General features: G+C 38.2%; 3 protein-coding genes across 4 annotated transcripts; 1 reads left to right on the forward strand and 2 right to left on the reverse strand.

The window, feature by feature from the left end:
* The first annotated feature begins 123 nt into the window (after window positions 1–123).
* Window positions 124–2,991, forward strand: LOC146468879 (uncharacterized). Its single transcript, XM_085123980.1, has one exon. The coding sequence runs from the start codon at window positions 222–224 to the stop codon at window positions 951–953; it is 732 nt and encodes a 243-aa protein (XP_084980106.1). The 5' UTR covers window positions 124–221; the 3' UTR covers window positions 954–2,991.
* Window positions 2,992–4,489: 1,498 nt separating this feature from the next.
* Window positions 4,490–8,535, reverse strand: LOC146468880 (large ribosomal subunit protein uL23-like). 2 transcript variants are annotated; one of them, XM_085124110.1, is made up of 4 exons: window positions 8,463–8,535; window positions 6,141–6,513; window positions 4,652–4,721; window positions 4,490–4,550 (listed from the first exon to the last, which is right to left on the reverse strand). In XM_085124110.1, exons 1-4 carry the CDS (start codon window positions 8,479–8,481, stop codon window positions 4,536–4,538), a joined length of 477 nt encoding a protein of 158 aa, XP_084980236.1. In that variant the 5' UTR covers window positions 8,482–8,535; the 3' UTR covers window positions 4,490–4,535. The 2 variants fall into 2 exon arrangements, with proteins under 2 accessions (XP_084980236.1, XP_084980237.1); XM_085124111.1 differs by lacking the exon at window positions 4,490–4,550 and having other exon boundaries at window positions 4,637–4,721.
* A 3,092-nt stretch (window positions 8,536–11,627) lies between these two features.
* Window positions 11,628–14,625, reverse strand: LOC146468881 (melatonin receptor type 1B-like). Its single transcript, XM_085123965.1, has one exon. It carries the CDS (start codon window positions 14,329–14,331, stop codon window positions 13,363–13,365), a length of 969 nt encoding a protein of 322 aa, XP_084980091.1. The 5' UTR covers window positions 14,332–14,625; the 3' UTR covers window positions 11,628–13,362.
* Window positions 14,626–16,233: the final 1,608 nt, after the last annotated feature.

Consider the following 16,233-nt stretch of genomic DNA (forward strand, 5'->3'; position numbering starts at 1 on the left):
AATAAATTGCGTAAATTCAAACAATTGTTATATTTTTTACGATTTTTGATGAAGGAATGGGAAGGGATATAGGAGTGTGAGACTGCAAGTTTGTCAGTGGTCTGCATGCGCAGTCATAAGTTATTAACATTCCTCCTCCTTCCCTCCTTTCAGGGTGTGTTGATTGTGTTTTGGTGGAGATAGAAAGGAGAACGTGCGCGACAACTAATTCTACGATAACCATGTCTGCTCCATTTGATTCTTTGGTTAAGAAAATGCTTGCAGTGAAAGACAAGACCGAGGAAGCTAAAGAGAGAGAATTGGACGCGAAACAGCAGCTGAAGACATTGAAGCTAGAGATTTTTGCGAAGGGGAACGAAGCAGACGGCTACAAGCGACGCATTCAGTTGTTGAGTCAAAAACTAAAGGACGTCAATATTGAAATGGAAGACAAAGAAAGTTCTCTTAGAGCGTTGACAGAAAAAGCCGAGTTAGAGGGAGAACGGGGAAAAGCGCTGACCTACGCCGAGGTAGAAACTGATGAACATTTAAGATCGATTGAAGCCGAGGTGCAAGACGCACAATCGACCGCTGAAAATGCTCAAATGAGGTTAAATGACGCGCAAAGGAAGCTCACTGTTATTGAAAACGAGTTATCCCGCTCGGAAAACCGCAGGGATGCAGCTTACAAGCGAATTCCTGAACTAGAGCAAATGATCAAAGTTGCTGCAGAAGACCTCCGCAAGTTGGAACAAGGTGACGTGTTGGCGAGCGAGAGAGAAACTGACTTCGAAAAGAAGGTGCAATTACTGGAGGAAGAGTTGGCCACGAAGACCAAAGAATGCGAGGAGAGCGAGAGAACGGCAAACAAAAGCCTACGACGAATTAACGAGTTGATGGCTGAAATAGAAAATTGGCAGGAGAAGAAACAAAAACTTGAAGATGAGATGATCGCCATAAATGAACTCGAGTGAAGATTTCTGTCAATGTTTACCACTTGTGTAAACATTTACTTGAAAAGTTTATCCTTACTTATGCTTATAGTTTATTTCAAAGAACATATTTGACATTGTTGTTACATTTTCACAGTGTTTTCATTTTTAAAAATGCAAATACTGAAATATTAGAGAATTAGAAATACAGTTGTAATTTCTTGAAATTCTAGCCAGTGTAAGGTCACAGGCATGTTCCTTTATATCTGCCTTGTAGGAATCAGGTTTTCAAACTGGTTTAAGCCATTTTTTACAGCTATCCTTGGCATTGGAGTAATTTGCCCTCCCTAGTACCCAGGCTGCATTTTAAGTACTAAGTTACGCTGTATATCTTTGCCGTGAGTTTCCAAATCCCTCAGCATACTGGCATGTACACCATAGGCCTTATCACGGTTTTTGACGCCATTTTGATGAGTAGGCAAACACGTCTGAAATAACAGTGTTTGTATGGGAATCCGATGTCAAATAATTTTCATGAAACGTCGCTTCTGAAAAATTCATGAATTGGAAACTTTTAGCCCTAGGAAAAGGATTTTAAGAAAAAAAATTGGAGGGATGTAGCTGTGCCAGAAAGCGTCCAGTCGTCTTTTTACCTTTCCATAAATTTCCCTGTACTTTTTTTTTCCTGCGAACTATTTTTAGTAGCAGTTCACGGCTGGGTCGTTATACAGACAAATGTATGGAAAGTTAAAAACACGACTGGACGCTTTCTGACACAGCTACATCCCTCTTTTTTTTTTTCTTAAAATCCTTTGTATAGTGCTAAAAGATTCCAATTCATGAATTTTTCAGAAGCGATGTTTTATGAAAATTATTTGACATCGGATTTCCATACAAACACTGTTATTTCAGACGTGTTTGCCTACTCGTCAAAATGGCGTCGGAAACCGTGATAAGGCCTATTGTGACCTATGGCATAAAGCAGCGTAAGACTGAGGTATTGCCTGGCATAAGATTGTGTTCCCCAAAGGCACTGGCATGAAGAAAAATTAAACTTTTACTGTTGGCATTAACTGTTGTTACAAGTTTGGGGACAGGTTTCAAGCAACCTTTGATTGATCAGTTGTCAGCAAGAGAAATAGCCGCTCTGTTTAAAGGATGTTTGATTGAGAGGATGTCGGTGATAAGCAGGCATAGAAATCCTGCAGAAATCTAGTTCAAGATGCCAAATATTACTATTAAATTACACAAAGTTTAGATGAAAGAGTGTTAAGAGAGGCAAGGCATTAACATTTGGGCGCAGGTGCAAATCAGTCTTTCTTGTCATAATTTATTTACAGTAGCTTTGTAAAAGCTGTCTTTTCTTGTCAATATGCCAGGACATAATTATTCCTGAGTAGTTGAGCACAAATTTCATGAAAGGTAAATCAGCAGTTGTGGCTGTTAAGAACAAATTGACCATATATTGCATTTTGGCCAAAAAGCCGGAAAAACATTTCAAACTATCTCAGTTTTTGTATGCAGTCCGGATTTGTTGTCTTAAATGTGGATCCATAATAATTTTATTTGCTTTTCGCCAAAAAGCTGAATGAATTTCAAAGGATTTGATCACATGAATCTACCACACATTTCCTAGCTAATTAGCCTTTGTACAAAAAATAAATACTTTCCAGGGTTTACTGCACAAAATCCACAATGCAGGCTAACCTAGGTAAGTTTGGAGTGTTTTCCTGACTTGGAAAAAAGAGCAATATTTCCCCGTTTACACAATACCTTCAATTGTGGAAACTTTGGAATGAACTTGCTTTAGTTTCCAGGGTTATCTGTTGTTGTTTATTTATTTCTGTTGTTGTTTATCTGTTGTTTCCAAGAGGTAGTTTTGAGAAATGTTACTGTTTAAATGTTACATATTTTGAAAGCAAGATTAATTAAGACTTCAGTGTTTTGCTGCTTTAAGGAATATAATGTATCTTTTTAATAGACTTGTGTTTTTCCATTCTCTGTTCAAAAGCAACCAGATGTAATTGAGACTCTGGTGAACCTGTTGAAAAGTACCTCAATAAAATTTGGTTGATTACGAGTATGCTATTTACTCAGTGAAATGAAATGCCTTTAATTTATCAGGAAGATACATCACTGATTATTCATCATCACATGAATAGAATACTTCCAGTTATTTCACCACAGTACACATGCTTGTTGTTATGAAGTCAAGTACAGTTAACCTTGTCCATTATAGGCAACAGTTTTCCAGGAATAGTCATAAGTAAAATATACCAGTAAATTACCATGTCACACGTGACCAGTATTTTTGAGAATGAAATGTACATTCGAATTCCTCTTTGAAATGTCTGGCATTTGAATGGGATGTTGAACATTTCTCTGGAAATCTTTCCAAAAAAGACATTTACTGAAAAAAAAAAAATTCAAAATACTTGGGGAACTATTGTTATTCTTGAAATACTTAATGCTGTAATGTAAAGTTTCAAGCAAGTTTCAAGTTTAAAGAAAAATCCATAGCTTTATACCAGCAATAAACTAGGGAAATACCTACAGGAACTCTGAAATCTTTTTGGTGATGTTCGAAACTGACATGTAAATTTCAAAACTACGTTCAAATTTCAAAAATACCTGTCATGCGTGACAGTGGATTGACTGTAATACTAGGAGCAGGCGAAACATATACAATGAAAAATCTGTGTGCTGGATCAGAGGGGGTGGACCCCTTCATGTTCTTGAGCAGGGTGTTCATAGAATGCTGGTAGTAATTCCATTCTGTTATGAAAGCAATCTAGTACCCAGAGTCCTCGGATTCTTTGGCCAACAGTTGGTCACCAGGCGGAGTGACTCTGGGCTATTGGAAAACATATTAGTTTTCGCTGCAGAATTTCTGTGATAAAACGATGCAAGCGAAGATCAGAGCCACTATTGGGTAGCCAATCAAAAATTTCTAGCAACCGACTACTGGCCAAAGAGTCTGAAGACTCAGTATGAGATTGGTACAAGCTGAAAAATTTATATGACAATTACATAAATAGGACAAATTTTGCTCTTCAAATGGAATAGTTGAAACAAAAGGAATATGATATTAAATCAGCCACACTGAATTTTCACACCGGTATGACTAGTACCCACACAAGATTTTGGACCGGGATTTCATGTGAACAAAGAGCGAGATGAACTAGTATTTAATAATGACTGTGCCAGGATTATTAAATATGATTGTGCGTAGTGTATTCAGTGGATTTTTGGGTGGTGTTTTGGTATAGCTGAGTGATGCCTTACTCAGCTATACCAAACCACATTCAGCCACATAATTTTTGCCACCCTATTCTAGATACTGTGGACACCAAAAGTCACTTCCCCATCCTGATTTTTTATTCCCGGGACCGATTCTAGACTAAGTATTTCTCTCAATAATACACAAATCGGTAACATTCCCCACAGAGCTGGCTAACAGCCCTGTTTATTACTATAATTGCAGTTTCACAGGTTTTCTAAAATCACTTTGAATGGTACAACATTGTGCTTCATGCCGTAAAGGCTGCTGTAGTTTTTCAAAACACAAGAGGCAAACATTTAAATAACAATCAAATTTTATTGTTCTATTTGTTTGTGACCAGCTTATATGATCCCAATCTGCAAGTAAAGGAGAAAACACCACTGTTAGCAAATATACCTTACTGAAGATCAACATTTTACAACATGAATTCCTCACAGTCATTTTAAATATCACTTACCTTGTTGGCCACATCCAGAGCATCATAATCCGGAGCCAGCCTGACATAAGCTTTCTTCTGTCCATCAGGTCTTAAGAATGAACAGACATTTTGTGCATTCAGTACATTAAGCAGCCAGAGGGTTACGACAAAGAGCATGCTAAGGGAAATTACATGAAAATCAACCCATTGACACCTCAAACACCACAAACTACCTGTGCCATGTACAAGTTCATTGAGGAAACATGAAATTCCCTCTCTCCCACTAGGTGGTTTAGTTTTTCTTCAATGGTCGTTATTGTCTATCAAAATCTGTTTTCTGTGCATATATTTGGGAGTTGTAGAGGGTAGGGGTTTTGTACCACATGGGATTAACCTATCACGTGGGTTGTTCAAACATAGAAAATGGCACATGGATCAGTTCCAAATTTTCAAGATGTATTTTTCCTCCCCTTAGTATAAATAAGATACGTCTTTTTGAACCTTGCAGTGGAACGATTTTTCAACATGCAATGTAAACAGCTGAAAGACTGTTTAAATTATGAAGCTGGAAAGTTTTGTTGTTCTTGGCAAAAGAAACAACCAATAACCTAAAACTATGGACCTCAAATAGCCACACAGAAGTGTTAAACTTGCGCGCCTCCCGATTAATTATTTACAAGAAAATTTAAATGATTTGCCTTCTTTCCATAAGCTCTCATGTGACTGCCTGAAGAATTCAAGCGCTTTGTTCACAACGCATTAACATTCAAAACCGTTGATTTACCATTCTCAGATTGATATTCCCCATGTCATTTTGGTAATAAACCCATCTTCATTATCCAAACTTCAAGTTCCATCATAAATAACTCAGTTGTGCTTACCATTAAGACTTAGGTCTGGTTACAAACTGCATGTTGAAATATAACCGCTATGCGAGTAACACTGAAAAGAGGTGTAAGAGTATTCTCATAGTCCGTGCTGGTTTTTGGTAATAAAATTCAAGGAGTATTCAAGGATTATTCAAGCACTAAAAACTGCATTTTCAAGGAGTATTCAAAGCAAGTTCACTTTGTCTTGCACTAGGTTTTGAAATGTTTTCATTGGTCAATACTTAAAAAAAAACTTTAAAAATGCTCCCTGGGATGTAATGTCTCTGATTTTGAAATCTGTGCTCAATCCCTGAATTACTTGGATACAATCCCACATTATTTTCCAACCAAACAAAAATTCAAGGAGTTTTCATTATTTTCAAGCACTTTCAGCAAAAATTCTTCTCTCCAAGGGCTTTTCAAGTGCCCTTGAAATCTAAAATTAAATTCCAGGGCTTTTCAAGGACTTCAAGGAGTAGCACGAACCCTGTATTCTGCCACAAAAGATGTTATAAGTTACAGCCCTTAAAATGACAGCCAACACCCTAGTTCAAGCCACTTAAAAGGATGTCTGAGATAAACAATCACAAATGAGTGTTAGCTGGTTCTTGAAGCAACACAACTATGTGTCTATATTATTATTATTATTACTTAAGTACCTGATAAGAGTGTTGACCTTGGAGGCATCAATGTCATACAACTTCTTCACAGAAGCCTTGATCTGAGGCTTGTTAGCTCTCACGTCAACAATAAACACAAGTGTATTATTGTCTTCAATCTTCTTCATTGCGGACTCTGTCGTCAATGGATGCTTGATGATGGCATAATGATCAAGTTTATTGGTCCTGGGGGCAGAACGCCGCGGATACTTGGGAGTTCTCCGAAGGCTCAGAGTTTTAGGGCGGTAGAAATGCACATTTGTGCGCACCTTTCTCTTCGGAGTTCTTTGAACACCCTTCAGAACAGACTTCTTTGCCTTTTGAGCCTTAGAAGTCTCGCTGGCTTTTGCTGTAGCCCCGGACTTTCCCTTTGCTGAAAACAAACACAAAACAAGACAAATAAGATCAGTGCAATTCCTATAAGCTCAAAAAGATTTCAGGGAACAAATCATTACTGAATATGAGGCTTTAGACAAGCCAAATCCACAAGGAAAGTAGCTGATCACAAAAAAAAATAAACTTCCCATCTTTGTCGTCTTTAGTCAGTTTTAACCCGTTAGCCCCTAATATCAAAGAAAAAATTCTCCTATCCTGTCCCCATTGTTTACTTATAAAAGTACCGTGGAGAACTTAAAAATATCAAGCAAATTCTCCTTGGGCGATTCAATCCTTAATTCTCATGACCTCTGGGGTTGAATAAGCATTGATATTAAAGGAGAAATTTGATGCTGATCACTGTTACGGCTTAGAAGGTTAAACTGCAAGTGGCTGGCTGTCTTCACTGTAGTTATCAGCTGTAACACCCAGCTGCCAGCCCTGAAACCACACTACCTTCCACTGCATTGCATCATGATCTAACTGTTATGATCTAAGCGGCATGAAACATGGCTTGCTTTGTCAACAAACATTTGAAGTTTGACTTGCAATTATGTTACAGCTTTGCAGCTCACGTTGAGCTGTTTGCAACCAAAGCTTGTATGAAACTGCGCTCAAAATTAGCTAAGATAAATCTTCTAAGCATTCAAATAAATTTTACTCATTTGAAAATGTAATTGTAAAATAAAACTCATTTCTAGTCAATAGTTACAGGTGCAGAAGTTCACCAAATTCAAATGTTCGATGGCAAGTGTAAAATTTGTTACTAAATTATGTCACTTTTTTTAAGCTGCCTGACAACAAACTGACAATTTCAAAAATCAGCAGCAGTGCATCGAAGCTAATCACATGCTGGAAAATAAGTCGGAGAGATTTCCACACAGCCATTACAGCCTTTATGACTCAAATTGTGCTGTTAACGCTCACCGGTTTTGGAAGAGGGTTAGCAAAACAATGGTACATGTGTAATGAATGTATAGGGCTGGGCAGAAATCTTTCCAGCAAGTCTTGTCTCTAAATATGATGCTAAGTTCTCATTGTTAAAACTGCTGTTTGCAAGATATCAAAGCCACGTCATAGCTGGCCAAGAAATGAGTCACATAAGAACAAGGAAAGGGACTGTTATTAGATAAAAACTGGTCTTAAATAAGATGCCACTTGGATGAAGCACCAAAAAAACAATATATTTCTTTAATCTTACATGAAGCAAGGTCTTGCATGAACATGAAAATAAGCAATAACAAAGATGCATGTTGCAGAAGACTTGTTTTCAATTGAATACATAAATTAAAAATCTTTGCATACCAGTGGCTTCTCAAAATATAAAGAAAACAGAAAGAAGACCCAAACAAATATCCAAATCTGAAACTGAAAGAGTTCAATCAAGATGGCAGGCCTTATTATAAGTACACTTGAAGTTGTTAAAGAATTGACATAGAATTCATGCTTCATGTTCTAATTATTCAACAACAATATGCAGCTAAAAACCATTTCATTAATTCCATACACGAGGTATAAGCTGAAGGCTATTAAAAGAAATGGAAGAGGAATAAGGAATGAAAAATGTTGCTGTGTTCCACAGGGAACATCCACTTTGAATAAACTTATAACCATAAGATGGAAGTTTCTACGCGTTTGTAATTCATTTAACCAAGGCAACTGCATATAAATAGTAGAATCTCCAAAAGTCCGTCCGTCTTTGCTTCGGAATACGCTTATAACTAAAGAAAACATCGAAGAAAACCTTACAAAAATCGATAGCTATTATGCACGTGGAATAGAACGGTGAACATTGAAATGTTTTCGTCTCGTCCCTCTAAGGCTGTTATACTTCACAGACACTAAAACATCACCTTTATTTACCACTGATGTGGTTTAAAGCGATATGTGGTAATACGAGCGCATTGTTGAGTAGAAAAATCTCGTTCAAGCGTCTACATTTCTTACCCTTATCCTTAGGCGCCATGTGTATTTCAGTAAAGAGAGAGATGATATGCGGGGCGGATCGCTAAGAAAGCAGGGGTGGACTGTGTAACCTGGCTCAGACTGGAACGCCTGGCACTTTGCGGCCTATTTAAAATACCAAAAAAATCGCATTTTTAATTTAACACTGCACATGTACTAATTGGAAAAAATATATTTTCGCAAGGAACTTGTTTTTGTGGCGTGGTAGGATAACTCTGCTACGTAGCAATTATGTGGGTCCTCAAGAAAGAGAGCTATACTCGCGCCATAGTGCCAGGTTATGGAACTGAATATGATCATGTGCATGCAACCGTGAACAAATTGATCTATACTAAGGCTCCCTAAACTGACGGCCAGTGTAAGGATCATGCCTGAAGATGAAAAAAGAGATAGCTGTACTCAGGCTACTCTGAGGCATGATTTCATTTATTTATTTATTTATTTTTTTTTTTTTCACAATTCGCAAAAATTAGTTTTCGCGAAAAACAAAATTATTCGCACGAATTTTTTCCGTCCACTCCGCCACTGAAGGCTACATTTAATCCGAGACTTGACGAGACAATGAAGTCCGAGGCAAAGGGGCTTTTTATGAAACACGAGTCTGAGATTGTAAGTTATTGTATATTACTATAAGCTACAGGCTCCAGCTGTTCAAAGGCCGGATAACTTTATCCTGTGGATAAGTCACTATCCGACAGTTTCAATCTGTGCAAAGATTTCAGTATTTCCTCTTGTACAAGCGAATATGCACTCTCTAACCACAGTTAAGTTTGGGAGTATAAGAAAAGCTTGGACGCCGTTTTGACGTGAAGTATATTTTAGACCCTGAATAGTGCTTTATCCAGCGGATAAAGTTATCCGGCCTTTAAACAACTGGGGCCAGCTTTCTAAATTCACTATCAAAATTACTGGCAAGCTCACTGAAAATGAGATTTTGAGACTTGACCTCGAAACTCTGGATTTTTCCGGGCACCTTTCCGCACCCCTTTTCACTTAAACACCTCTTTCCCCTGAAAAAGAAAAGTAATGGGGATAGGATTTGGGGAGGGGGGGGGACCTGAAATAAAAAGGGGGAGGTCTACGGTAGGTGAGAAAAGAGAGAGAGGAAACCGGGATTTGAAAATTGGCAGGAACTCGGAGAAACTGGACAAATTTTACAGTATTGCATCATAGTTTGCAATTCTGAAAAGGCAAGAACCGCTTGATAAGGCTCGGACGAATACGTGTGCAGGAAAAATCAGCGGGTGCGTGCGTCGGTCGGCAGTTTTGCCGTAAGGGCCACCTGAACTGTGGAACGCCGGCTCTTTCCCAAATAAGCTCTGAAACGAGACTCTGTCTGCTCCTTTAAGTATACTTACACCAAACGTTTAATAAGTCAAGTGAAAACGTCGACTGCTTTTCTGTTTCGCAGTTATTTTGAGTTTCATTCGCAATTCACTTCTGCTCATTCTACTTTGTCTCTGTGTAGCTCGATCGTTTATCTGATTTAACTTCTCGAAATCGCTTTCTTTGTGATCTAATGTCGACGTTGTTCTTTCAGAATTCAGTTTTCCGAGATTCATTTTTTTATAAGAACCTTTTTATGTAAGATCGTTGAGGCTAATATTTACTAAAAATTTAAGAACATACTAAAAACATTACCCACTGTCTGAGAGTCAGTTAAGAACATTTTTTTTACGACCAAATTTTTTTTAAATGAAAAGTTTATTTACGGATATATCAATTCATTCAATCAACCCAAATAATAGGTGTCTTGGTCACGTCCGCATAAATTTATTTAAAACTACTATAACAGGTAACTTAGAACATCTCGTAGGTAAGAATTTTTCAGGCTCAAATTGCCCAAAAAAAATAAGAACGTTTAGCCTCAGCCCCAAAATTAGACATTCTTTTAAAAAAAAAGAGTTTATCTCTAGTTTTATCATTTTTTTACTGGATACCAATGCAATTTTAATTTTAATTAGCAGTTATTGTTGTAATTATCTTCTATTGTACTTAATTTAGCTGAGGCCACAGTTTGTCAGTCACCGGCTGCTGTGCATTTTCCAGTATCAACTGATGAGTATTATTACTGAGTCCTAAATTATTTCACTTTAACTGATCAATGTTTATTATGCAGAGCTGTACGTTTATGAATATAACTGAAGCCCTGGTTGCATGTTACGTGACATTAGCTGCTGTAGTTTCCATGCGGTTTAAACCGAGATGCGCGCAGGCCTTTGTGGAGAGCGAACCGCTGTGTTTCTGGCAAACTCAGTACAGCATACTGTGTGAAATTGGAATCTGTAAATGATGCAGTAGAAATACGGCTTCCCACATAATTGAAAAGCAAGTCAGTTAAATGTTTGCGAGGGAGTTAGTTTCTATTAAAAGAAACTGTGGTGTTGCGTCGGTGGTGGCCAGAGTGAAAATATTTAGTGTTATCAGCTGAATCCGGTGATAAGGTAAATTGCCCACAGTAACTTTACAGATTCGAAAGCTGACGACGTTAGTCGAGCGTTAGCACTCAGTGATCAGAGCGAATCTGACTGCGAATGCCTAGCGCCCGAAACGGCAACTTTCGAATCTCTTCAGTTACGTGGCCAATTTTAATACCTTAGCAGCTTATTTGATAAAACAAAAACATTCGCTAAATTTCATGAGCCGAGTGGGTTCAGAGTTCCCGTATTACTAGTTATTAAAATAAGCAGACTTTAAACCTACAAGCATTGTGTTTGTTACTCCAGTTGTGAAAATAATACAATGCTGCGGCATTGTTCCACAGCGGTAGGATATTTGCTGTGATTGTGTCATTTAGTTATGCATATTAAATTAATCAGGAAAAAATTTCCTGCTTTATCGCTGCGGAAGTTTAAGATAAGAGTTGTTCACAATTAAGACAACTCTGCAATTTCATTAATAACTTGGCCAAAAGTTTTTTTTTACTCCAAAACTGAATTATCTGTTGTCCCCGTTGCAAAGAGAGAAAGGTACAGAGATGTACTGTTATTTTTCCCCGGAAGGCATAACTGTTTGTTTTCATCATGGCATCACCTCAAACATTTGAGTTATCTGACGCTTCGGTGAATAAGTCACATTCCTGGCATACACTTGTTCCAAAAAATGATTAATTGTTCAATGAATTCAATGAACAAAACGAAACATATATCAAAATTATGTTTAATTGCTTCCTTTGATCAGATTACTTTCGTTCAATCTAATAAAGCCAGCCAGCTGCTGATATAGAAATATTTTTCTCTTTCTGAATTAACCGTATAAAATACACTGAAGTCGTTTTCTATGGCTCATTCTTTTGGGTCAATTCTGGAGATTGTTATCCTGGTTCAGGGATAACAGAATACACAAAGCATCACTTCCCAATACAACGTAATTCCTCCCATTTCCCTAAACCTGGCGGTGAAAACCTTCCCAGAAGAACTCAACTCCTCTAATTCTGAGTACTGACTGTAAAGTTCCGTTCATTCTGCTGTCATGGGCAGAATGTGAAAGGAACGCTTTTCTGTTCATTCCCAAAACAGCATAGGCACCCAAAAAACATAAATACCATCAATTCCGTGAATTCCTATTCCAGACTACACAAATTAAACTCGCTGATAAAGCGGGGAGCGAAGTTCCTTGGAATGAAATTAATATTCTCAGCTGGAAAAGTTTGGCGTGTAGTGATTGTTAATTATTGTCAAACCAAACCGCGCTTACACCGGAACTCAACCGCACAACACTTGGCGTTCTAGCGTCATTTGCCAAAGAACTTCCTCACCAGTTGCCATTACGATTTTATCATCCGGCAGGTGGCGATTATATATAATCCTGGCTCAAATCACTGAAAACCGTATACTTTATAAGAATGCATGGCGAGCAGGGTTAACCGTATATATATAAAAAAGATTTTATGCGACAGTATTCAGTACATGTAAACTTATATATTGAACAAAGAAATAAAGATTAGTAGAATTCTGCTTTCAACTTGTGAAAACTTCCAAGTTAGTTTTTGTCATAGTCAATCTAACAAACATTGTGAATTTAATTCGTTTCCTTTCAGCTTACATAAATGAAGACTACGAAACGTCACGTAATTGCTAAAATATAAAGCCTAGTGTATCTTTTTCATATGCACTGTAAACTGTTTTTAGTTAATTAATAAAAAAGGCCAGACTGTTGCTCCTTGCTTCATTTCAAATCAGCCCACTGATTACATTTGTTCTAAACATTCGTCCGATTGCCAACTATAGCAGGTTCGCTCAGCTCTCATGCGTCATTGTTTCTGAAGCGGGAAAAACAAAGTTTGAGACACACCTCTTGAAAACCAAGTACAAACGGCTCGGTTCTTTTACAAATATAAATATTTATGTGGTTAGTTTGTTTTGGCACGCATTACAAGTACACATTGAACCACAAGTAAACATTAGACCAGAATACGCGTGGGCTAATCTGAATTAACAGTCGCTCTAATAAATACAGGTCAAAGCCTGCATTGTTACTGAATTAATTACAGGTGGACATGAACGTGTTGTTGATATAGCTGCTTTGAGCTGTTTCAAGGATAGGAAATATCACCATGTCATTTTCGCCCGCGGCAATAACAAATAACCTTCCCTTATCTTGGAGCTTTAGCATAGTCTATAAGCTTCATAGTTCCGACTTGTGATGATATTGTTAAATTATACATTAAAGCTTTCATTTCGCACATCGTTAGTCGAAGCCAAAGTTTTGTTGATGAAGCCAGAAACTGCCCTCTAGCTGTCGATTTGTAAGTCAAATCAGTAAAGAAATTCAAAACTGAAGAACGTAATTATGAAATCCGCAATTTTTAAATGCAATTCCGATGTGACAATGTTTCACCATTTGGACACTGATAATGGGTAAGGATTCGGCAACGGTCAAGTCAAATATTTGCTGCAACTTCTTCGGTCGAATTTTCCTCGGGTTCGGAGCACCCAAATTGTTTCTTGATCAGTTCTTTCAAATGTGGCACTTCAAAGCATGTCACGACTCCCTTTAACGTCGTCCCAGTCAATCCTACAATTAAAGCAATGAAATGAGGTGGTACGTTGCCTGAGCGCAACACTTTTCCATCGTTCAAGGCTTGCGACATCGCTACACAAGTGTAAGGTGCCCAGCAAAGGGTGTGAATAATTAGAACACTGAAAAGTGCTTTCTGTGTGGTTTTCTCGGGTCCTCGCAGCGCGAATCTCTCGCAGCGTCTTTTCATAGATTCACTGGCGTCTTTCTTCAAACGTTTTGGTTGGAAGAGAAAAATGTCATAAATATGCGAGTAGAAGCCGGCGCACAGAGGTAACACCACACAAAATGCTAAAACCGCTGTAGTGTACCAGGAATTGCTGATTAAATCAGGAAGACACAGAACCTCCGGAGGAATTGGCCAAGTAAAGTGGGGAGGAATGCTGATCATTAAACATAACAGCCACACGAGCAAAACCATCATTCGCGATCGAGATTCGCTGAAAATTCGCGGATACCCTTTCCTGTCGACAATTGAGCAGTGTCTGCAGGCAGCGACAAGCGTAAGAAACATAACAGGCGCCACCAAATCCAGCAAGCTTACAGTGGCGCTTATTTTACAGTAGAACTCCCCAAGGAAATCAACCTGGCTGTGAACTGCTGAAAGAATCCAAAACGGGACCACAATTAACGCTGTTAATAAATCCACGAGGCTGCTATGCAGTGCGAACAAGTCGAAAGTCTTCCTCTGCTGCGAATTCTTGCAAATTATACCTACAATTAGTAAATTAGTTACGATAGAAGTTGCCCCGATTATCGTGAGTATCGTCAAAAACGGGACGGACTCTTCCAGGCTGAGTTGAAGCGGACCCGTCGATTTTCGCGTCGTCATTTTAACTTTTCGCTGAAACCTTTTAAGCTGCCTTATTGGCTTTCACTTCCTAAATCGTTTTAAACGTGGCTCTATCAATTTTCACGTTTATCCATCGGTGTTTTGGGCCAACTAACCAATTAGCAGGTGATGCATTCGCACACAGCAGGTGAAACCAACGCGTAGTAGGAGAATATTCGCTTTCATTGGCTACACGGAACCGTTGTTATGGCAACACAGCGTGTACGTTCTCTGTTTCGCTTCATTCTAAAAGCTTTAGCAAAGCTGTATTGGCTGTTAACCCAGAAAGCTTGCACCAACAAATATTTTGCTGTTTGTTTCCTGAAAACATTACTTTTCTCGAAGAAAATTAGAATTTGCCATTCAAAATCGAAATGGAGTGAGTCGTGTTACATGACCGGAGCTCTTGTTTACACATTAATTTATAGTTTGCAATTCTATCATGTCAAAAAGATGCCAAGTTGCTTTGACATAATTTCAATACTATTGTTTCCCAAATAAATTGTGTTACCTGAATATTGAATGGTGGTTTTACATCTAATTGCTTTTAAAACAGTTATGATTTAAGAGCGTCTGAATACGCCTAACGTCATAGTCAAATAATTTTTTTCGCGCCGTTTGCCCGAGCCGTTGATAATTATAAGCCAGACATTCCCACAGCACGATTTTATTCCTTTTAATATTTCAATTCTGATTGAAAAAAAAAAGAATGGCGTTTGTTACAAGCAATAGCTGAGAAAACTACACGGGGGTTGGGGGGCCCCGCCGCACGTTCCTCAGCGAGACCTTGTTTTTGTGGGCACCATACAAGTTTGAAACACGCACACACAAAACATTAAAGTGGCCAATTTTATAAAATAAATAAACTACAATGAAGACATAAATTGCTGAATGAATTGAACAGATGAAACGGTGTTTTATACAATCCGCGTGCTTAAAATACAGAAACATGAAATCCGCGTTCTAGAAAAAATCGACGGAAACTAACAGGGACAAAGTTTCGAGCAGGTATCGCGGAAAATCCCCATGATGATAATTTACAATCAGGCCCGAACAAGACCGATATCTCAGGATATAGCATGGAAGGTAGAGGAGATAAAGGGCGCTTAAACCTCTGTATTTTGCTCATTAATTATGCCAGGGAACTCCCAAATCCGCCCTGTTTGTTGGGTACCTTAATTATCGAAATTTACAATCAGACAAAATTGGTGGGAATATTAATGAATTAAGGCCATGTTAATTTAATCACTGGATGTATTTAATTGAACACCTGTGAGCAAGGCGTAAACACGTTTGTCAAAAGAAATGAAAATTGTAATTTTCCTTTTTCTTAGTGATTTTAAATTTTGATGCGGGCGCGATAACAAAAAATCCATTAACGCCGCTGGAAGGAACACTTTAAAGGAAGTAAAATGGCCAACCTTGAGTGCCGTGTCTTTTAATATAGGGAAGATATGGTTTCATGAACTGTCTTTGAATTTTACAGATGCTCAGTGTATCGAGATGGGCAATCGTTTTTCCTGAATTTACGGAACTGTAGTTTCGCTCTTTTAAAGACAAGCCTGTCTAACGTGGATTAATTATTTCCAGCGTGTCAGTGGATTTTCAGTTATCTAGATCTGCCCTACATCACAAACTTATGATAAAGATCTTGGTCCTGCCTCTTTCAGATAAAGATTTATCACGTGACTTTGTAGCTTCTATTTTGATCAGTTGCAGCCTCATTTGACAAAAGATATCGTACTCAGAGTCCCCAGGCTCTATGGCCAGCGGTTGGCCAAAGAGTCTAAGGATTCTGGGTACCAGATTGTTTGAACTTCTCTGCATACAATTCAGATCTTTTTTACACCTTTTTTGGCCTTTATATGTTTGACAATTCACCTCTTAAAATAAAGGGCAACA

This window comes from Pavona decussata, unplaced genomic scaffold (genome assembly GCF_977016875.1).
Source record: "Pavona decussata unplaced genomic scaffold, jaPavDecu1.1 SCAFFOLD_128, whole genome shotgun sequence".
In the NCBI taxonomy this organism is placed as follows: domain Eukaryota; kingdom Metazoa; phylum Cnidaria; class Anthozoa; order Scleractinia; family Agariciidae; genus Pavona; species Pavona decussata.